The sequence below is a fragment of the Bombina bombina genome, chromosome 3 (genome assembly GCF_027579735.1).
Source record: "Bombina bombina isolate aBomBom1 chromosome 3, aBomBom1.pri, whole genome shotgun sequence".
Taxonomy (NCBI): Eukaryota; Metazoa; Chordata; class Amphibia; order Anura; family Bombinatoridae; genus Bombina; species Bombina bombina.
In genome coordinates, this window is record NC_069501.1 from 54,845,672 (window position 1) to 54,870,055 (window position 24,384).

Below are 24,384 nucleotides of genomic sequence, written 5' to 3' on the forward strand. Positions count from 1 at the left end.
GGAATATTATGTTCTATAAAGCTAACGCTAATATAATGTTATATAGTTCTGCACTATGTGCAGAATTATATAACATTATTTTTAGGTTTGCTGGCCCTTTAAGGGACAGTCTAAACCAGATATTTTATTGCTTAAAAAGATAGATGGGGGGGCGTGTCCAAGCAGCGGTTCTGACCGGCCGCATTTTTCTTGAGCTCCAGGTGATAGAGTGATAATCCGCTGGTTATCATTACCATTTTACAGCACATACTACAAATTACAACTGGCTTTGTAATTGCTAACATATACTACCTATTTTTATCTTATATTTGGCTGTGTTTATGAACTAGGAGCCGGAATTGGACGTCTAAGGCCTGGTGCGGCGGCACTTTAGCAGGCAACGCTACCCCCCTGGGAAACTGGGGTTACTCAATCAGAGCTGGACACAGTTAGGAGATAAACCAGCTAATTGACACTGCGTGGACATAGGCCACCAAATTATATTTCAGCACGCCCTACTGCATGTACGCAGTGTCATAACAGCTAACGACAGCTAATGGCAGCCATGTGGTGCGACACCATAAGTGACAATATGGACAACTCCTTAAAAAAATTAGAGGATATGCTTCAAGCCCTGATCGACAAAGCGCCTTCAGAAAGGGACATACAGGCTCTGGCAGAAAAAATTTGGCAGCCGAGAAACAGCAACATACCATTTATACCTCGGCTAGTAGGCAAGATAGAAGCACAATCACCATCGGAAGAGAGTGCGGTCCAATGTATAACAGGAGCGGCGTCAGTGCAAGCACATAAGCTTAGCAGTGGAGAGGAGCATGCCCGGCAGCTGAATAAAATCTCATACCCGTTGTACCCTCTAACAAAAATAAGGAGAAGAAGCAACGTCAAGTATTCTAAAATGGCGCTTACAGTTGAACTAAATCAACACACAGTTATGACTCCCTCTGCAGCCATGACAATTGCTAAAGCGAAGAAGAGTCCCACACAGACATACACGGCCTCAGCATTAAAGTTCCTCAAACGACCGCAATGGTCGCCGAGATGGGATCCTCATATTGCTCAGCTCTGGGAACATGAAGGGGACTATTGGAGAATGAGGAAAATAGAGACTTTAAATCTTTGTGCAGATAACTCTCTACAGATTAACAACTTAGATTTCAAGCGGCAAGCTAACTTATCTGATATATTGCACGCCCAAACTACAAATGATGGACTACCCAAGATTCAAACACAATACATGGTAAAGAACCCTGATAAGCTTCTACAACGCACGGACACTGGTTTGCTACTACAGGGCGACTCAGTGGAGAACTTTTTACGGGAGAGAATAATCAAGCTCAAGTTTTTCTCAGGCGGATAGAGTGTAGTTAATGGACTTTGCCTGCTCTGATCTCAGTCATTACAAAAGACTCACTGCTACCTCCGTTTTCAGGTTTTATTTAGAGTCTTGTTTATAGCATGAAATAATGATTGATACTGTTATTGTTGCTCTGGTGTTTGGTGTTCTTGATTTTGCCAATGTTTTTGCACTCTCTAACCACATAAGCCTTGCAGCGTTGCTGATATACTTCTAACATATGAAATATTGCTTTCTCCTCGAACGGCATGCAAGCTTCTATACTGTTTAGTCTGGGTTAGATTTATCCCATTGATAGCCTCTTTCGTCCCCAATACCTATGAGGTTAATAAATATAGGCTAATAGAAATATTCAAACTAAGAATCTCACTTTACTGCTATAGTGGTGACCAAAACTTTTACTGTCATAATATATAATCACTAGGACAGATGTCACGCAGTGTACATAAAATGGAGATATCTGGGACATTAGCTAAGTATTTTAGCTCTAGAAAAGTTCAAATATAAAAGTTTTGTTCTGTGGTTAGAATGTTATAATATATACACATGGGAATTTGGAGTGGTTTGGAGGGCACTGTTTTTACTATATACTGGTTATTTTAAATCTTCCATACACAAACCCACTATAGTTCTTAACACATAATAGAAGGGTGGAGAAAAGCTCACTATTCAGGTAATAATTTTGGCAGACGTTATCACCCTGCATGTCTATAAAGCTACATAATGCCCTTGTTCTTTTTTACACTTGATAGATAGCTGTGGACTCTGGGGGTTGGAGGGGTTCCCCCGGGCAACACGTAACTTTCTCTATATAGAAGGTGGGCCTTCAGACTTCAGGATAGGCCAAATAAGATGGCGGTGAAGATATAATAACATAGTCTTGACTAGTGGTCTACGGCCGGGACCACGGGAGAGATATAATAATCACAGTATACCGCAACAAGGCCATCTCTGTCATTCTTAGATATATACATGAATTAGTAGCATATCTATCCATCTAAAGTCATCACCCTTTTAGCTTCTCTTGTGGATATAGAAACTCAACCTATGCCTCCGGTATGAGTCTATAGATCATGATTTTGAATATGTATTAATCGTAGCTGTTTATTTACTGTTATCTCTTTACAATAGAGAGTTGAACTACTATACATTATAATTGTTCTATGGTTAATGATTTGTGTCGATACGCTTTGTGAATATACTGTGTTTAGCTCCGACCCCAGCATCTGGATTATAATCTGTTTCTAACACGTCTGTAATGTTTTCATTTTAGCAGGATGCTGACTTTTTCTTTTTTGTTCTTGTTTTTTGTTCTGGCAATATAACATCCCCTGGACTTTATCACTATCACTTGGAAAGGTCCAAAAGTGACCCATTACATCAAACTGGGGGAAGAAAATCGAGGACTATAATTTTATATATTTACTTTTGCTAAGACTTAAGAATGCTATTCTATGTTATGTCTATATATATATATATTGTATGTCTACTGTCCTCAATAAAAAATTATAAAAAAAAAAAGATAGATAATCCCTTTATTACCCATTCCTCAGTATTGCATAACCAACAGAATTATATTAATATATGTTTTACCTCTGTGATTACCTTGTATCTAAGCCTCTGCAGATTGCCCCCTTATCTCAGTGCTTTTGTCAGACATGCAGTTTAGCCAATCAGTGCAGACTCCTAAATAACTCCACGGGAGTGAGCACAATGTTATCTATATGACACACACATAAACTAGTACAGTCTAACTGTGAAAAACTATCAAAATGCTCTGAGCTAAGAGGTGGTTTTCAACGGTTTAGAAATCAGTTTGAGTCTACCTAGGTTTAGCTTTTCAAAAATACCACCAAGGGAACAAAACAAATTTGATGATAAAAGTAAATTGAAAAGTTGTTTAAAATTGTATGCCCTATCTGAATCATGAAAGTCTGATTTTGACTAGACTGTCCCTTTTCGGAGTGAGTACCTATATGAGTATTAGTAGGAAGGGCCTATAAACCTGTGAGCATTAAGAGGAAGTACCTATAAACCAATGAGCATTAGTAGGATGTGTCTATAAACCAATGAACATTAGTAGGAAGTACCTATAAACCAATGATCATTAGGAGGAAGTACCTATAAACCCTTAAGCAGCATTAGTAGGAAATACCTATAAACCAATTATCATTAGTAGGAAGTGCCTATAAACCTGTGAGCATTAAGAGGAAGTACCTATAAACCAATGAGCATTAGTAGGATGTGTCTATAAACCAATGAACATTAGTAGGAAGTACCTATAAACCAATAATCATTAGGAGGAAGTACCTATAAACCCTTAAGCAGCATTAGTAGGAAATACCTATAAACCAATGATCATTAGTAGGAAGTGCCTATAAACCTGTGAGCATTAAGAGGAAGTACCTATAAACCAATGAGCATTAGTAGGAAATACCTATAAACCTGTGAGCATTAAGAGGAAGTACCTATAAACCAATAAGCATTAGTAGGATGTGTCTATAAACCAATGAGCATTAGTAGGAAGTACCTATAAACCAATAATCATTAGGAGGAAGTACCTATAAACCCTTAAGCAGCATTAGTAGGAAGTACCTATAAACCAATGATCATTAGTAGGAAGTGCCTATAAACGAATAAGCATGAGTAGGAAGTAACTATAAATTGAGTATTAGCAGGAAGCAGGGCCGGATTGGGCTCCAGGGAAAAATTCCACTGGGCCGCCGGCAGGCAGAGGCTGCTCTGCTCAGCTGCAGCCTGCAGTGGAGAGAGAGCAGCAATTTGAAGCAAGCAACTTTAGCACAGTTGTCAAGGGAGCACAGCGGCAGTCAGAGCCACCAACAAACACTGCACACAGACTCAGGGGCGGCTCTTGAGGCGCAATGTTCAGGATTAGTGAAGCTGCAGTGCTGTGAGTCACCTGAGCCCTCCCACCCAGTGACTACTTCCCCAAAAGCACCAGCTGCTCCACCCACCCAAGTGCCGGGGCCGTGCACAGAATATATACAATTTTGATTGAGCAGTGCACACTGTGCACAGTTAATATCAGAGGCGGCAGCCCTAGCAGGCGGGATAGCTTGTGGTAGTGATGGCATGGCATAGTGAGGTGGGGGCGCAGCTACCCATCAGAGTCTATATCATGCAGGTACCCAGCACTGTTCTGTTTGTACTTAGTAGTCATGATCAGTAGGCAAGACCGTGACAAAACTTTGGTTATAAGACCTAGACTGTGACTGTCCACAAGAGAGCTTGTAGCACACCACATCTTTACAGCAGCCACCTCTATTCAACATGCACTACCTTAAGTTTGTGACTTGTTGAGACTTTTGCCACACTATTATTTAATAACTCTTAAAGGTAATATTTTATATCCAGTTGTCATATGTAACAAATAGGGTAACAAGAAGGATCCATAAAAATCCCAAGTACACAGCTACAAATCATTCACCAATATAAGCAGTGGCCCCCATTATAAAGCTTGAAGTTAGGGAACTCTAAACCACCTTCAGAATATGGTAAATAAAGCTTTCCAATTGCTATTTTGGCCTTTTTCCCTCTCCAAAGAAACAAATGAACAGCTGTAGTCAGTAGATCAGTTGAGCATAGTTAACTGGGTTGGAGGGGGCGTGACTGGGCTGGAGGGGGCATGACTGGGCTGGAGGGGTGTGGCTGGGCTGGAGGGGGCGTGGTTGGGCTGGAGGGGGCATGGCTGGGCCGGTCTATACAAATTTCCAGGGCCGGTCTGATTTCCCAGTCCGGCCCTGGCAGGAAGTGCATATAATCCAATGATCATTAGGAGGAAGTACCTATAAACCAATGATCATTAGGTGGAAGTACCTATAAAACAATAAACATTAGTAGGAAGTACCTATAAACAATTGATCATTAGAAAGAAGTACCTATAAACCACTAAACCTCAGTAGAAAGTGACTATAAACCAATGAGTATTAGTAGGATGTGCCTATAAATCTATGAGCATTAAGAGAAAGTGCTTATAAAACAATAAGTGCTAGAAGGAAGTGCAGATATTAGTATATCTGTTTAAATTTAAATCTAAAAAATATATATAAACTCACCCACATCTTATTTTTGAGAGAGCACCAGTCTGTGGGCGTGAAAAGCGTTAGATTGGCTGCTTAGTTTGAAGCCAATGATTTTACGTTTGCAAATAAAGTCTGCTTTATTGAGCTACACCTCCCCTTTAGTTAGCTGAACAGATCAAATGAGCCAATGATTAGATGCATATATGTGTTGCCAGCAATAACCATCTAGTTCCTAGTAGTGCATTTCTGCTCCCGAGTCTCCCTAGGTATGCTTTCAACAAAAGATAATAAGAGAACAAAGTCAATTTGATAATAAAAATGGAAAGTTGTTTAAAAATTGCACGATCTATCTGAGTCATAAAACTTTCATTTTTACTTTAATGTCCCTTTAACCAGAAAGCGAAGTCTGTTGCCCTGCAACTGTAATACTGGTCCAATTATGTAGGCAAAATAAAATTACTGTGAAACACTCAAAGTCATTATAGTTATGATTGAAATCTTAAGATCTAATCAGTTATGGTGCTTAGAAATAGGGTTTCTAGATTGGTTATGAGAATATAAACCATGTGATTCGGTTCCCAATAATTTGATTTTTTTTTTGTTTGACTTGAAAATGTCAAATTTAGCATATGAGGCTGTTGCATCTTTCTCTCTCCATAGCAAAATAATCAGCAAACACGGTTTATTTTAAGCGTGACATACGTTTGAAGATGCTTCTGCAAAAGCCGGATGACACAGATACAACCCTTTAAATAGGGAGCTAATGGATATTCTAGTATATAACCCCCACTGTTTTTTTTTATAAGGAGCATGAGTCAAACAAGGGAATAAATGAAAAGAAACTCACAGGGACATTGACAAGCAAGATAACTCAAAGAAACGCTGCTGACCCAAATTAATCAGGCCATCCTTTTTGCAATCTTCAGCCAACAAAATCATTAAAACCGTTATTTTGTTGTTGTTGTTGTTGTTTGTTTCTGATCTTTGCTTCTTTCCTTCTTTTCTTTTATTTAACTACAAACATGAAACAGAAGAATATATATATATTTGTGTGTGTATGTGAGTGTGTCTATTTTGTGTGTTGGTTTGTATTTGTGTGTGTGTATGTGTTTATTTGTGTGCATTTTGTGTGTGTGTGTGTATGTGTGTATTTATGTGTGTGTGCATTTGTGTGTGCGTATGTATCTGTGTTTGTATGTGTAGGTATTTTGCGTGTGTATGTGTGTGTGTGTGTTTGTATGTGTGTGTGTGCACGTGTGTATGTGTGTGCATGTGTTTGTGTGTGGATTCCATGTGTGTGTGTGTGTGTGTGTGTGTGCATTTGCATGCTGTGTGTGTGTGCATTTGCATGTGTGTGTATGTGTGTTTTTGTGTGTGTATATATGTGTGTGTGTGTATTTGTGTGTGTGTGTGTATATGTGTGTGTATGTGTGTGCATGTATGTGTGTGTTTGTGTTTGTGTATGTGCGTTTGTGTGTGCATGTATGTGTGTGTGTATATATGTGCATTTGTGTGTGTGTATTTGCATGCCATGTGTGTGTGTGCATTTGCATGTGTGTGTGTGTGTTTGTGTGTGCATATGTGTGTGCGAAACAAGAGTAAAATAAAGATACAGTAGTGGTAGTTGCGAGTTTAATTAGATTAGCACTTTCACTTTTATGTTAAAACTAATAAAACCTTGGTTCATCTGAGGGTTTCTGGATAAAGTAATTATCTATCTTTTATATTATTATTTTATGCAGCGTTTATGCAAACTTAAGCAATCTTTTCTAGAGTTCCAGCCCCCAATATTTAATAATCTTTTATAAAATTCACTTTAATTTAACAATTACTAGCAACACTGCACATGTCATGGTTGTATTTTAATGTATCCATAAAGCTAGACTAGAAAAATACATCTATTTTTGACAGTGGTTTGACATTATTTCCAAAAGAAAACTTTGTATTGTATTTCCAAAAAATAAAATATTGCCAGGGTTAAGCACCCAGTAGTCCAGGATTAAAACATTTCATTGTCGGACTATAATATCCCTTTAATGATGTTAATTGTTTGTAAGTGTAAATATTTTTTAAATTTTTTTAATAGAAAAGTAGTTTTGCTGGAAAAATGAGAGACATCTTGGAGGCCTCACAAACAAGGGGATGATGGGGCATTCCATGGGCATTGTTGGTATTTTTATCAAAGTTAAAGTTATGGTAAATAAAAATGCTGCAGTGAAAAATATATTAATGTACAAGCAAAACTGTATAATTTTTTTATTTTTAAAAAGTGTGTATAAATTTTATAATAAAATATTTATAATCCTACTTGGTATCTTCTGTTCCTCCGCCCACCTTAATTTCCTCTTTTCATTGGGCTGTGACATGTAGTGGGTGGGACTGCTCTCTATTGCATTTCTAAGGGCATTTGATTAGCTAAAGTTTACCATCACTTTAATGCCAAAAATTGCAGAATTCATAAAGACTCTATTCAGAGGTGTATAAACCGCACTAGGCCCCAGGGAAAGTATGTGGTGGGGCTCCCTATTTAGGGTTAGAATACGAGAGGAGTGGTAATTACCACTTCTGATCGCATACTAACTCTGATTGACTTCTACTTCTTGCGCGCGTCGGTTAGAGAGCATATAACTAGTTGAACGTAAATGTTTCTCAATATTGCTACCGCGTTAACATATTCGAACATAGACATCAATGGAGAGAGTAAAGTGGGAAAAACCTAACACCCATACTCACGCACTAACTCTTATCGCCATAAGCCCCCTACTCTATTAACCTTTTACCCACCACATAGCCCTCCGGAAAGTACCTGCTACACTATTACCCCCTAAACAGCCACAATCTCATATCGCAAACTACCCCTCTACACTATTAACCCCCAAAATACCACACCCCCACAACGCAAAATACCCTACTTCTCTTTTAACCCCAAAACTGCCACAGCCCCATCACAAACTATACCCCTACACTATTAACCACTAAACTGCCACACACCCGCATCCCAAACTATTCAACTACTCTAGTAACCCCTAAACCTCCACATATCCCATCGCAAACTACCCCGCTACACTATTAACCCTTAAACTACCTAACAACGTTAAATGTAATTGCATTCGTTCATTTACTTTCAAACTGTAATATGAGTGGACATTGCCCTTCAACGCTGCCCATAGAAAATATGGGGATCGTAAATTACCATGTGTAATTTGCAGTAATTTAAACAGCCCAACAACTGGTAATATGGATTTGGTCATAAAGAACACAGCAATCTCGCGATCACTTTTAAGCTCCTTGCGCTAACTATAGCGCTCCACTCAGAATCTGGCCCTTAATGGTGCACTTTCTGGCTGTAGAAAGCAGAGTTGCTTCTCTGTAACACTGAGTCATCCTTCTCCCTCGGTTTAGTCCAGAGAATGTGCACTTGCATGCATTCCTGTACCAATATGGTGGCAGGTTTTTCAGTATAGCCAAACAGCCCTGCCTCCATACTTGTAATTCAAAATCCTACACTTTACTTACACTGTGAGAACTGTTTTAAAGGGGATGGGATCAGGCAGAATGCAGGGGAGAGCCCAGGCACCACCCCCCCCCCAATTGTGCTGCCATGTATTATGAAAAATACATATTGCAGGGTTCTTAGAATGGATCATTATGAAAATAAAATACATTTTTAAAACCATTTCTTTCAAAGGCTACTGACATATGTATTTTTCAAAGGGCCCTCTTATTAAAAGGCAATATGGCAACTCTATCACTGCAAAGGTGATACTATTGATTGAAGGGCCAGTAAGACCCCCTAGATATCTGGGGCCAGTGTCATCTGAGACCCCTGTAGTTATGTCCTTGACTCAATTGCCACTGTTAAATAACTAATTACATGGTCGTGTTTCTCTAATTAGTAACTGACAACTGACCAACTGAGCTTTTGAGGGTTTTTTGAAGAAAGTTTAATACTAAGATTTTAAGTACCACAATATTTGGCTATGTTGGCTAAGTTAGAACTACATTAAAAATGTTAGCGCTATTGTGGGTTAACATTGCACAAGCTCAGTCAATACGGCTTCCATTTTTGCTCTCATATTACAAGTGCAAAATGTTAGCGTGTAACATCTGCCTTTTGGATAGAAAGTTTGCGTGCTAGACTTTACACATATACACATATATATGCACACACACAAATACTCAGAAATACACCAGTGACCCTTCACAGTTCTGCCCCTTATCCCATATCTATATTCCTTTAATTCTACATTATCCACCCCCCCCCATTAATAGACATTTGTTTCCTAAAGTCTAAATATAACTTAAATCCTTTATTTCCATAACATTTATGCAAAGTATCAAGAGAGTATTTTGTATTGTACTCGAGTGTAATGACCAAGTAATTTATCCACTTGTAACACCACATTTTTGCTGGAGGCCTAGGGCAAGATAATGCACCCTGAGCTATCGATCGCACTCCACTTGTAATCTAGTCCGAAGTAAAACACGCAGAGTGGGATTTTTACTAATTGTAAAGTTTAATAAAGTGCTATTGTGTTGTAACCTGCTGGAGGTTATTGAATTATTTTCAAATAGCTTTATTTTGTCATTCATATGATGACTGCCCTTGCCTGAAGTAACCATCACCTATGCTGACACTAATTTTTGTAGTATTGGCTATAGAAAAGCTATGAAAGAAGCAGCAGTGAAAACCAGTCTCCTGGAAGAGAGAACTCAGCCCACTTGAAAGGGTGTCCCTGCAAAAGCTTTAAATACAATTAAAGGGCCAGTATACTGTAATATAGTTTTTTACTTAATGGGTTTCCAATTACTTTTTTTACCAACTGCAGAGAATAAAATGTATGAGAATTTGCTTTTAAGGTTTATTTGTGTAAATTAAATAACTGATTAGTGTTATGAAGCCACAAACTAATAAAATGGGTTGAGCTTGTAGGTATAATCAGATCTCATTACTTTATCACTTTGTGTACATATACCTGCTTATTTACCTTATCTCTGTCCATAAACCAAAGACCAATACTTGGCGAGAACAATGTGAAATTAAAATTGTATTACCTTATCTCTTCTATACCCCACTGGGAGTGTTTTCTTCTGCTGGCTGTGTTTAAACAGCTTATCTATAGCTTGGATCTAAGGCCAGAAACTTTCAGGATAGGTGGGGATACCACAGGCTAAATTAACTGTTTCAAATGCCATTATGAGGGTAAAGAAAATACTTGTAAACAATTTGATACAATCCAGTGGGTAAAGTGGATTATTGTAAACAAATTAAAGGGGATACTTTTTTTGAGTAAACTGTCCCTTTAACTCATTAATTGCTTGCCTGAGTTCATTGTTCCTTTAATGAAAAGGTGTTCATTTGCCTTGTTTAAAATTATCTCATGTTCCAGTAAAATGCAGAACATCTTTCTTCAATTTGAGAAATATACACGTGTTTTCAGCCTCACTATTTAAAAACATTATCATGCAGATACACAACTATAACACATGGTAACACCTTTATAGCATTCATATAAGTGAAAGTATAAAACAACAATTACAGAACTAGTCAAATACTTAATGCACTGTGCAGATTTTGTAACCCAAATAAAATAGTACTAAAGAATCTGACAGCAGCGCTGCTTATATATCTCTCTTGTAATATCTACTATTATTAATCTATCAGGCAAAAAAATGCCAGGTTCACTTCATACAATTATAGCAAAAACTCTAATACACCTACAAAAAATATTATTCATTAAACTGAATCAATACAAAACAATGGTTAAAGAGAAGACTATTTTTGGAGTTATGTCACATTACTGGGATTCAGTGTCCCCAGGTCATAATTCATCCCTTCTTTTACTGACTGAATGCTATTTTTTAACCTGTTCCTGTGTCTGTCTGCCAAACATGAAATGTAAATTTGTAAGCGCTTTAGATACTGGTTTGACATTAAGGACCATGCAGGATATAGGATAATGCATGTGTTGGCACTGGTTGGGGAGTTAGAAATTATGGACATTTGATAAAGTTTCTATTAAGAGTAAAATCTGCAGGGTATTATAGGCAAAGATTGTGTATTTATGTAATAAAAATATGATGTGGAAAATATTTTATATTTGCTAAAAGAGCATTTTGCTTTAGATATGAAGCTGATGCCTTAAAGTTAATGTATCAATTTACTTTTATGTCACTTAAAGTGTATTTCTAAAGAGAAGGATGTTAGCCTAAGGAGTTAGAAAGAAAGTAATATCAACCAATAGTGTGGCACTATCGACAATTTAAAATTGTATTAGATAAAATACTGTTTTATATATATATATATCTTAGGAGCCAATTATTTTTAACACAGACATTAATTAGCAAACTTTTCACAATGTTTTATATTAATTTACTAATCTATCTATCTATCTATCTATCTATCTATCTAAGTAACAGGGTCAGGGTTAGCCTTGAGATGTCCGCATTGTGCTTTTTCAGTTCTGAGAAGTAGAAAAGCCACCATTTTCAGAGCTAAATTACATGAAAATGGAGAAAAACAAATAAAAAAAGTGTATTGTTAAATTGTTTGTATCATGCATAACTAAACTTTTTATACACAAAGCTGTTTAAGTCACCTCCACTCATTTTTATAGCATTAGAACATGTACTGTAATATGCAATAATAAGGTATAATAATTTCAGCTTTACAAAAGAGCTAAAGGCAATAGCCTTTCAATTGTGCACAAGTGACATGAAAACCACATTTTTTCGTTCAGGATTCCGATAGAATATACAATTTGAAACCACTTTCCTTTACTTATATTATCAAATTTGCTTAATTCTTTTGGTATCCTTTGTTTAAGAAGCAGCAAGGCACTACTAGGAGCTAGATGAACAACTCAGGTGAGCCAATGAAAAAGGCATATATGTACAGTGACAAATCAGAAGCTAACTCGTAATGTATTGCTGCTCAAGAGCCTACCTAGATATGATTTTCAACAAAGGATTCTAACAGAAGCAAATTAGATAATGAAAGCAAATTGGCTAGTTTTTAAAATTACATGCTCTCTCTGAACAATGAAAAAATAAATGGGACATTAAAGGCTAAATATGCTTCATGCACTTCCCTCTAATCAAGGGTGTTGCCATTTTGGACGGAGCGTTGCTGCACAGTAAATGTTAGATTCCCACCCATGATTAGAAGGAGGCGGGAATAGCCTCAATATACTATAAAACGCGTTTATAAACAGCAACTTATATACATTTAATGAGCAGACTTTTTCCATGTCCCATAAAGACTATACAGAGCTGTGTATAACAATTGGGTAGGCTAAAAATGCTTTGGTTAAAGAGACATGAAACCCAAAAATGTTCTTTTATGGTTCAATTTTAAACAGCTTTGTAATTTACAACTATAATCTAATTTGCTTTGTTCTTTTGGTATGTTTTGTTGAAAATAATACCTAGGTACACTCAGGAGCAGCAGCACACTACTGGGAGATAGCTGCTGATTGGTGGCTACACATATATGCCTCTTGTCATTGGTTCAGCCAATGTGCTTACCTAGCTTCATGTAGTGGAATGCTGCTCTTTCAACAAAGAATACTAAAGGAATGAAGCAAATTTGATAATTGAAGTCAAGCTTCAATTTTTCTCCAATACTGAACTCTAGAAATGTGCAACACCTTATGCAGTTCTTAACTCAAATTTGTGGCATTAATCTCTGTAAATCGAGTTCTACACCTTTAAATCTGCTAAGCAGCCAACTAATTATACTGAATAATATTCCAAAATGAATACGGCTGGTCAGAAAGTTTTCAGCGGAATGTAATTTTGTTCTTTACTTTTTCCCATTAATTATTAATTCTGAATCAGCAGATTACATTTTGTATTAGATTAGTTTTCTTTTCAATTTGATATATCAGAAAAAAAGGCATCTCTGTGGATTTATTATAGAAATAGAAAAAGCCATTTTCTGGGTTCTCTCTAATGTGGTGAGTGGGTGGATGGTTGATTTTTTTTTTATTATAAAATATAAACTTAATGTGATTATTTTAATAACAGAGATTTAGAAATGTTGAGGGAAATATATTATGTATCACTAAATCTCATAATTTAGGGCGCTAAAAGAGTCTGTGAACAGGTGATTGTTTATCATGCCTTTTTAATATCATATCTCTCTTTTTTCTCTCCCCTTGTGGCAGAGTTAGGGCAGTCAAGCAGCAAACATATGGATGTTTAAGGGCATTACCAGAATGGTGTGGTCTGGTGGCATAGGTTAAGGGAGTGTTCAGGTGGTCTGTGAATGTGGTCATAGTTTTAAAGGATGGGAATACATTGGTAACCATTTTAAATTTGTGACTGGAGGGGTAGGAGGACAGAGCTCCGGTAACATTAGGGATTTTTGTTTGAACCCCCACACACAGTCACCTACCTTTTACTTTGCCTTTAGTATCTGCCATAGATTCCTCCTACTGCTCTGAAGATTCAGTTTGCTGGTGTTTCTGGTTACATAATCCGTTAATTTTGGATTAATTGGTACAGGAGAAATAAGTATTGTAAAGAGTTTGGTAGAACACTGGACATGTATAAAAATGATGTTCAGTAATTTTAGGGGTACTAGAACTAAAGTATGAGTTACTTTAATGTCCCCCCCGCAAATAAGTGTAACCTAGAGGAGTACTTGAATTGTCCAACAGTCTCTCAGTGAAGGTTGTAATAAGCGTAAGCAACATGAGGTTCTGGATGTTTATGGATGCATTGCAGACATTTCTATAGGCCAAGTGGTTTATGTTCATATTTTAATATTATTACTCTTAAAATAGCAATTGGATTAGATTGTTAGGTGTAAAATGCTAACTATTGATATGTAAAAATGTATAGGGGCAGATAAACTTATATTTAAGTTAACAAAATAAAACAAAATACAATTTAGCTTTTTAAGCATGCATTTTTTTATTGAAATATAGTGATTAATTTCTTAGGCTTCTATGAAAAGATGCGTGTAATGTCCTTTTAAGTCATTATATAGTCATTATTGAAAAAAAACAAAACAATAATTAATTGAATAGGAAAACATAGGATCTGGCATGCTATTCTCACTTTGCTTGGTTTCCTTACCTTGGACAATCAGATAAACCTGGTAAGTCCGTGTATGATGTTGGGTCTGCACAGAGCAAGTGTAGGGTCCTTCATCAAAGACGTCCACCTTCTGAATGCGAAGACTGTACTCAAGGGGACTTCTCTTGTCTAATTCTACCCTGGGGTCAAGGGACCATTTGTCATTTCCAGCAAAGATAATGCCTGAACGGTTCAACCAGGCCACTTTAGAGCTTTTGTCTTCCACAAAACATCTGAAGAATAAAAGAACAAACAGAGTTGTTATGAAATATACATAAACCTTAAAAAAACAAAAAACAAAACATAACCTCTAAAAACATATAATTAGCTTATGAAAAGATTATAGTGTATGGAGGTGCCCAGACACAGCTGGTTATTTTTTAGTAAAATGGTGTTGTAGATGTATAAAAATATACATTGTCTGTAATGCCAAAACAATTCTTCAACAGAGTTGAGAAAATCTACAAGAACTGAATCAGTCGAATTGTTCTTAATATTTAAGGGGCAGGATTGGGAAGCTATAAAGCTATAAAAAGTCATGCAATTTATTTTCCTGCTAAAACATTTTTTTATATATTGGAATTTATTCTCTATCCTATAAAGTACTTTTATATAAAGTACAGTTTTGTTACTGCAAATCTCACTTTACACGTACATTTTATACCTGAATTAAGCAAATCCTAGTTCTTTAGTGCACCAAGTTCTTTATTTCACTACGTATAATAAGTGGTTAATTTTCATTCAGTGAATATTTGAAAAAGAAAAATGACTTGCTTTCAACACATAGATACCATTTAAGTTTAATGTATTGCCATTATCTTATGTAAATTTTGCCATTTTCTAGATGTCTGAATAAAAAAAAAAACTTGGCTATATACTGGTAATCTCTATCTTTTTTTCTTAAATTATGTTCGAAGATTTCTTTGAAAAGAAAAAGCAAATGTCGCATTCAGTCTATTAATATATCAAATAAAACAATGTGATTAAAAGAAATAGCAGTGAAATACGATGCACAAAATAAGCCCCATATACACATAATGTGAACAAGGGATAGAAAAAATAGATAATAATAATCACATGCATAATAAAAAGTAAATACAATAGCACTTAGGGGCTGATTTAACAAATGATGGACATGATTCGCTGTAGCGGATCATGTCCGCCCGACATTTCTAAATGCAGACAGCATACGCTGTCGGCATTTAACATTGCACAAGCTTGATGCCCCGCAGCTCCATAACCTGTCCGCCTGCTCTGAAGCAGCGGATAGAAATCGACACGATCGAATATGATCAGGTTGATTGATACCGCCACGAATCTGCATTGGGCGGCATTGCAACAGCAGTTCACAAGAACTGCTGGTGCAATGATAAATGCAGAGAGCGTATGCTGTCGGAATTTATCGATGTGTAGTGGACATGATCCGCTATATCGGATCATGTCCACTCGCACCATAGTAAATAGGTCCACATGCCTGCAATTTTTGCGTTTCCAATGTACTTCTATTATCTATCTTGCTTCATTGTCTTGGTATTCCTCATTGAAAAGCATACCTAGGTAGGCTCAGGTGATTGGTGGCTGCGCCTATATATATATATTCAGCAAATTCTTAGTAGTGCATTGCTGCTCCTTTAACAAAGGATACCAAGAAAATGAAGCAAATATGATAACAGAAAGTTGTTTAAAATAGTATACTCTATCTAAATCATTAAAGAAAAATGTAGATTTCATGTCTCTTTAAAATTTTAATTAAGCAATGAATTAATAAAACAGACATCTTTGGGATTTGGGTGTGTGAGTTATTCATTTAGGGTTTTCTAAGGCAGCCATTATATTTTATAACAACATTTAAAATGAATGTAACATTTGAAAACGTAACAACTCATGGTTGTTGTTTCATATAAATCTAATAAAATCAATAGTCTAAACATGAATGCACAATAAGGAAATTTTTTGAATTACTGGAAAAAAGTAGAATTAAATAAAAAGTTAAATATTTATTTAGAATGTACAAAAATGCCTACATTTCCTGTTTCTAATGAAAAAATTGTTCATTTTGAGTTAATACACAAATGTAGGGTCAACATATAAACAAAGTTATAGAACTAAATAATTAAGTAAGATACCCTATTAAATACCCTAGGTGGTGGGTACAGGGTGTGTTTAGAAATGTATCTATGAATTGGGATGCATTTTACTTTTATTTACTTTGGAAAGCTACACCATAACTTGATTGCTGCCCAGAAAAACCCAATAGAACTCGAGGCTTTACCATAAAACACTTGGGGCCTTATTTTAGATTTAATAGATGATAAGATCAAGACTGGATATTTAGGGCAGCATATTTAGAAACAAGTTACATAAAAAAAAGTATAGAAGTCAATGGTTAATCGCTATAAAAAAATAAATAAATTCAAGGAGTTCTGTTATACATAGAAAGCTACTTATAACAATAGCTTATTTTATATTGTATAATGTGAAGGTTAGACAAATATTCTTTTTCTAATCTGCCATATTGAAAATATTTATATGCAGATCTCTATCTATCTATCTATCTATCTATCTATCTATCTATCTATCTATCTATCTATCATCTATTTCTCTGTCTGTCTGTCTATCTAATCTTATCTATCTATCTATTTATCATCTATCTGTCTGTCAATCTAATATTATCTATATATATATATATCATCTATCTATCTATCTATCTATCTATCTATCTATCTATCTATCTATCTATCGTCTATCTATCATCTATCTATTGTCTGTCTATCTATCTATCTATCTATCATTTATCTATCATCTATCTATCTATCTATCTATCTATCTATCTATCTATCTATCTGTAATGCACACAATCTTTTCAAAGCACACGTGTAATAATTGTTACATCAAATGGATTTAAAACCCCAATTTTTTATTTAGTGATTTCGTGATTCAGGGCATACAATTTAAAAAATGTTTTCAATTTACCTCTATTATCAAATATGCTTTGTTCTCCTGGTATTCTTTGTTGAAGAGATATCTAGATAGAATTCACATTTTTGAAGCAGTACCACCATCTACTGTTCTTGAAAATGTATAACATAGTTGTAAAACTGTCGCCAAATATTACTCCAGTCACATGCACACTCTTACAAATTTCTACCAAGAATACCAAGAGAACAAAGACAATTTGATAATAGATAATTAAATCTATGTTTATAATAACTCATCAACAAACCAGCTTCTTATTCCTCTGGCCTTTAACACTATTGGGCCTATTTATCAAAGTCTGGCAGACATGATCCGCTGTAGCCAGACATCGCTGAATGCCGACAGCATACACTGTTCTTGTAAACTGCTTGTGCAATGCTGCCCCCTGTAGATTCGCGGCCAATCGGCCACTAGCAGGGGGTGTCAATCAACCCGATCGTACATGATCGGCGGATTGATCTCCGCAGCCTCAGAGCAGGCAGAAGAGTTAAGAAGCAGTGGTCTTAAGACCGCTGCTTCTTAATTCCTGATTCCGGCAAGACTGAAGGCTCTCGTAGAATTAGAAGCATTGGGACCGGTTGGTAAATCGGCCCCTATATGTTTTTCCTTTTTCCAAGCTCATAATATACAGTAAGGAAACCATTTCTGCAGCATCTGAAAGGCTTCGTCCCTTAATTACAATGGAAGATGCAGAGCATCTAGACCAGACAAGACAATGATGGATCTCTGGGGAGCTGGCTATAAATCACACGGCTTCCTTACAGAAGCTGAAGCACACTCATTTTTTTAGTATTCTACTTGGCTTCCGTGAATTTCTATAGTGTTTTGTTTTTGTTCTGGGGGAGCCAATCTGAAGAGAGTATTGTTTGAATTAATTTCTTGGTGTGTTGTACTTGTAATATGTTATGTTATGTATATCTGCTTTTTCTTCTGCCTTTCATCATCTGTTATCGGCTGGTTAATTCTGCAGCAAGAGACGCTGGCCTGGCACAAAGCGTTGCAGATTATATCCACATCAATATTTCTGCTATTGAACCACAGAGAAAAGTCTAAAAAAATATTATTTTAGTAAACTCACTCAGAATATTCAAAAAGGGATTTAGATGAATGCAAGAAATAAAGAGCACACAGTTCCGATTAGAACATTGCTTCAGCTAAAGGTGTTATCAAGAGAGCCTTTTATTGGTTTTGTGAATATTGTAGTGCACAGCTGTGCAGATCTTATTGAGATCAGAAACCATGAAAGTATTGGTTATGGATATTAATGACAATTTTTACACTTCATAGTGACAATTTGCAATGGCTTGTGCTCAATAGAACAGAGACAATGGGAATTTGACCATTGAAATGTAGTTGTGATGTGAAGATAGCCCAGCTTTAATGGTTTACGGGTACATCTATAACTCCTGACTAGTTAAAGTGACAGTAAAGTCATAATTAGACATTCATGATTTAGACAGAGCATACAAGTTTAAACAGTTTTCCAAATTACTTTGATTATTTAATTTGTGTTCTTCTCTTGTTATCCTTTGCTGAAAGGTTTATCTAGGAAAGTTCAGGAGCAGCAAAGAATCTAGGTTCTAACTGCTGATTGGTGGCTGCATATATATAATCATTGTGACTGCCTCACCCATGTGTTCAGCTAGAAACCAGTAGTGCACTGCTGCTCATTCAACAAATGATTCCAAGAGAATGAAGTAAATTTGATAATAGAAGTAAATTGGAAAGTTGTTTAAAATTGTATGTTCTACCTAAATCATGAAAGACATTTTTTGGGTTTCATGTCCCTTTATAGTGATATTTATTTATATATATATTGCAGTGAATATGAACATACTAACTTTCATGATTCAGACAGTGCATGCCATTTTAAACAACTTCCTGCTTTTCTTCTATTATCTAATCTGTCTCATTATCTTGGTATCCTTTGTTGAAAAGCATACCTAGGTTGGCTCAAAAGAAGCTATGTACTGCTGGATGCTAGCTGCTGATTGGTGGCTACACAGATACCTCTTGTCACTAGTTCACCCAATGTGTTCAGCTAGTTCATAGTAGTGCAATTTGGTTTCTTCAACAAAGATACCAAGAAAATGAATGGTGGATCAATTTGACTACTGTTCCCAATTGTCTCACCAGCTGTGTCCTGCTAGGAAGCTGCAATGCGTCTCTGGGGGGGGGGGGGTGGTCTTTGGCTTTGTATTTCATATTGTCAGGGTTACAAACATACGGGTTCTATCATTTGGTAATTAGTGACATATTAGCTGCCGATAAACCTTTTTTGATGTCAACACAATATTTTACATAATATATATATATATATATATATATATATATATATATATATATAATTTTATTTATTATTATTATTTTTTTATTACTGCCATTGCCAGTCATTTTTGGCCATTCACAATCCAAATTCTCGATACTTAACTACATATTTGCAATGACAATTAGCACTTCTGGAATTCCACAGTTAAAATTATTTGATGAACAACTTTCCTCATATTACCGAGTGACACTAAAAAGTTTTTCTAATGTAACTTTGAGTTTGTGCAGGGACAAAGTACACTGACATTCCTGCCGCCATATTGGATGACATAAGCAACGTCATCAAACAGCTTACCTGATTATTAAAGGGGCATGAAACCCAAATTTTTTCTTTCAGAATTTAGAAAGAGCATGCAATTTTAAACAATTTTCTAGTTTACTCCTTTTTATCTAATTTGCTTCATGCTCTTGATATCCTTTGCTGAAAATCATATCTAGATAGGCTCAGTATTTGCTGCTTGGTGGCTGCACATAGATGCATCGTGTGATTGGCTCACCTATGTGCATTGATATCTCTTCAACAAAGGATATCTAAAGAATGAAGCAAATTAGATAATAGAAGTAAAATGTTGTTTAAAATTGAATTCTCTATCTGAATTATGAAAGAATTTTGGGTTTAACGTCCCTTTAATTAAATTAAAAAAATAATAATAAAAATCACTTTTACACCATCACAATTAGCAAAATAACTAAACAAATACACAAAAATAATACACTATTCCCTATGCTCCTGTTTAAATTCTTCAGACAGACACACATATCTCTGGTTTTGAGCACAACAGGATAACTGCACACACATCACTGATTTGCATCATTACACAATATTCAAAGGAATCAATCAACAAACAGGCTGTTTAACATATGAGGTAATACCTAGACCCTTCCAACGGCCATTTTGTTTCTCATTAATCTTTCAGAATTGATTGCTGGATTACAAAATTAGGAGATTAACAATGGAGACAACAATTTCTTGTTGCTTTTGGGAGATAAATATTTCAAGCTTGAGGGGTGTTAAAGGCAGAAGCATTTTGGACACTACCAGCGAACGTTCACAAATTTTCATCTACCAAAAACAATTGCAAGATTGTGATCAAAATCAAAGCAAGCTAGGATGAGTAAATGGAATAAAATGAAGGTCAATTTTCATCAATGAGTGCCCGGTTTTTAAAAATATTTTTAAAAACAGGGGCACTTTCATTGATGAAAATTTACATTGCACCGGATTTGAAGAAATACTTTCCTTTTACTTCTGCAAAACCGGATCGCCGATCTCAGCCTCAGTTCCTCTGTACTGACGTCAGAAATTACAAAACCGGCTTCCTCCAATCATGGCTTGCACCCCATAGAGTCAAGCTCGTGATGCCCGGCTGTGATTGGAGGAAGCCAGTTTCGTCATTGCTGTGGTCTACAGCAGGAAGAAGAAGGAGGGGGATCGTCGATCCGGCTTTGCAGGAGTAAAAGGTAAGTATTTCTTCAAATCCAGTGCAATGTTAATTTTCATCACTGAAAGTGCCCCTGTTTTTAAAAGTATTTTTAAAAACCGGGCACTCATTGATGAAAATTGACCTTCACTTTAAAGTATGTCATTTTACACTTTAGAATGTTACATTAATATAGCGATGTGCACACCAGAACAAGGACTGCATTACTGGGGTCTATCTATCAATCTCCGAATGGAGCTTGAGGCCCCGTGTTTCTAGCGAGCCTATAGGCTCGCCAGAAACACCAGTTATGAAGCAGCGGTCTAAAGACCGCTGCTCCATAACCCTGTCCGCCTGCTCTGATGAGGCAGACAGGAATCGTCAGAATTCAACCCGATCGAGTACGATCGGGTTGATTGACACCCCCCTGCTGGCAGCTGATTGACCGTGAGTCTGCAGGGGGCGGCGTTGCACCAGCAGCTCACAAGAGCTGCTGGTGCAATGCTGAATATGGAGAGCGTATTGTTCTCCGCATTCAGCGAAGTCTGTCGCACTGTCGGATCAGGTCCAACAGACATATGATAAATAGGCCTCACTAACTCGGTAGGAGGGGACCTTTAGTGACATTGCTTTTGAAAAAGTGAGGGTTACATGCATTGCAGATATTTCGTAGATGGTTGCTTATAGGGTGTTAATTAAAGTGACAGTGTGCCCTATTTTTTGCTCCCCTTCAATGTGTCCCCATTTATCAATTTTACCTGCTGAAGTGCAATACACTGTTTACAAAAAATATCCTCTACCTTTATTTCAATATTTGAAATAACAAATTATGACTGTGTTATCCCTACCTATACTGAAAGTTTCTACACTTAAATATAGGCTATAAAAAGGCTACGTAAACATAGTTAGCAGGAAAAATTGTAATCCTAGTGGGGGTTAGGACAAATAAGTAAAATGTTAATTTTCAATTGACTTTTCGAAGCATTGGTCTTTGATTTAAAGGCAGAGAAAAAGTTATAAAATAAGATATGATTTCTCTGCAAGCTAAACCTATTTTAATAGGTTGTGGTTTCATAGAACAAAACCCGCCCTTTCATATACAAACATAAACCTAAAAGATGCAATTTATCATACATTTTATACTCTGCAGCTGGTATAGCAAGCTATTGGAAGCACATTAAGGGAAAAACAATTTTATAGTACACCGTCCCTTTACCTAGATTAGGAGATTTTGTGGCAAGTGTTGTTAGAAGGTAGAAAGGTATATACATATTAAACTAAAGCTATAGACAAGAAAATAAAGTGACACATATTACTGTCACTTTAAAAGAAGGAAAGCTGCACACAGTTATCTCTTAGAAAAATACAAAATTTTATTAATTTCCTATAGAAAATATGCTAATGACTGGATTAGGCCCAGTGACCTTAAAACAGATATACACAAAATTGTACATTACAAATTACAAAGAATAAAATGTGATCATATAAAGTTAAAGGGCTCATTACAAGTGAAGATATTTTATTGCACAGTTCAGTACCAACTTCTAAAGCTGAACTACAGCCATCAGGCTGCACATGGCTTCCATACAACTCACAAAGTCCCCAAGAGATATAGCTAGCTAGCATATAAAAAGTCCCAGACTGAACATGAACTTCCAAAAGAACACAGTTCTGTGTCAAATTGCTCCGTGGGGTATGTCCGATCCAAAACATACAGGGCACTCCATGGATGTCCGGAAACTCCTCCCACCAGCAAAATAAACTGAAAGTCCACCAGCACTTTGTAAAGAATTCTCCTTTTCCAAATACGGTCACAAAAGAAAGTCCATAAGCCTTATGTTTGCTAATGGAAAAACACACTAAGTGTATGGTTTGGATTGGACATACCCCACGGAGCAATTTGACACAGAACTGTGTTCTTTTGGAAGTTCATGTTCAGTCCGCTTTTAGGCTGACAAACTACGCTACATTATACTTTAAAGCTCATCCAGTGATTGACAGGCAGGACGGCCTGTGGTATAGAGGTTTCTGGATCCCATCCAATCAGACAAGAGGTGTGTTAGGATATCAAGCACACCCACCTCCTACGTCATCTCATCACTGATCAGCCTGACACTGTGAGTAAAGTGGCGGAATGCCGTTATTTTGGCGTGTTACTCTGAGAGGTATACCTCGGAACGTTTTATATGCTAGCTAGCTATATCTCTTGGGGACTTTGTGAGTTGTATGGAAGCCATGTGCAACCTGATGGCTGTAGTTCAGCTTTAGAAGTTGGTACTGAACTGTGCAATAAAAGTTATATGATCACATTTTATTCTTTGTAATTTGTAATGTACAATTTTGTGTATATCTGTTTTAAGGTCACTGGGCCTAATCCAGTCATTAGCATATTTTCTATAGGAATTTAATTTAATAATAAATGTTGTATTTTTCTAAGAGATAACTGTGTGCAGTTTTCCTTCTTTTAAAGTGACAGTAATATGTGTCACTTTATTTTCTTGTCTACAACTTTAGTTTAATATTTAATACTTAAGGATTTGCACCAGCTTTATCCTTTAAGTGGTATTATCTCCTCCCTCTTAAATATATATATATAATTGTAAATATATATATATATATATATATATAGTTTTATTTCAAACTTTTACTGTATTATGTGCACTTACCTATTATTAGTATCATAATTATTATTATGATTATTATCATTATTATTATGATTATTATTATTATTACCATATTAAACAACTCCATTGGGTGCATAAGTACAGTTTACAATCTACAGGATAAGGGTTAAGGAGATGGGTGTTGGAAATTTGTGGGTGGATTATAATTGCAATTTCAGATGGTTTCATGTGCCTAGTAAGCTGTTTAACTCTAATAAAATAAAAAAATAAAACAGCTTTCAAGGGGTTGTAGGTCTCAATAAAAATGTAGGCAAATTGTAATCGTGGTCTAGATGTTTTCACATGTTATGTATATGACGAGTTAATGTGGTCCGAAGTCATCTGCAAAGTGCTGAAAATTGTGCTTAATGTAGGAATCAGAATTGCTTTGAATATGAAAACAATTAATAAGATCAGGTTAAGTCAGCCTATAAAATGACTAGCAAAGCTGAAATCTACCTCTAATTCAAGTATTTTATCTTTTTATTTGATCTGATCTCATATTTTTGAGATAT

At 36.1% G+C, this 24,384-nt stretch overlaps 1 protein-coding gene across 2 annotated transcripts in view; it reads right to left on the minus strand.

Annotated features, from left to right (window-relative positions):
- The window catches only part of LSAMP (limbic system associated membrane protein), a 1,151,692-nt gene that overhangs the window by 653,253 nt on the left and 474,055 nt on the right, over positions 1-24,384 (minus strand). For both annotated transcript variants that reach the window (XM_053705841.1, XM_053705842.1), the window contains exon 2: positions 14,482-14,714. In XM_053705841.1, the coding sequence (XP_053561816.1) occupies positions 14,482-14,714 (233 nt within the window). The remainder of the gene's footprint in view (positions 1-14,481; positions 14,715-24,384) is intronic.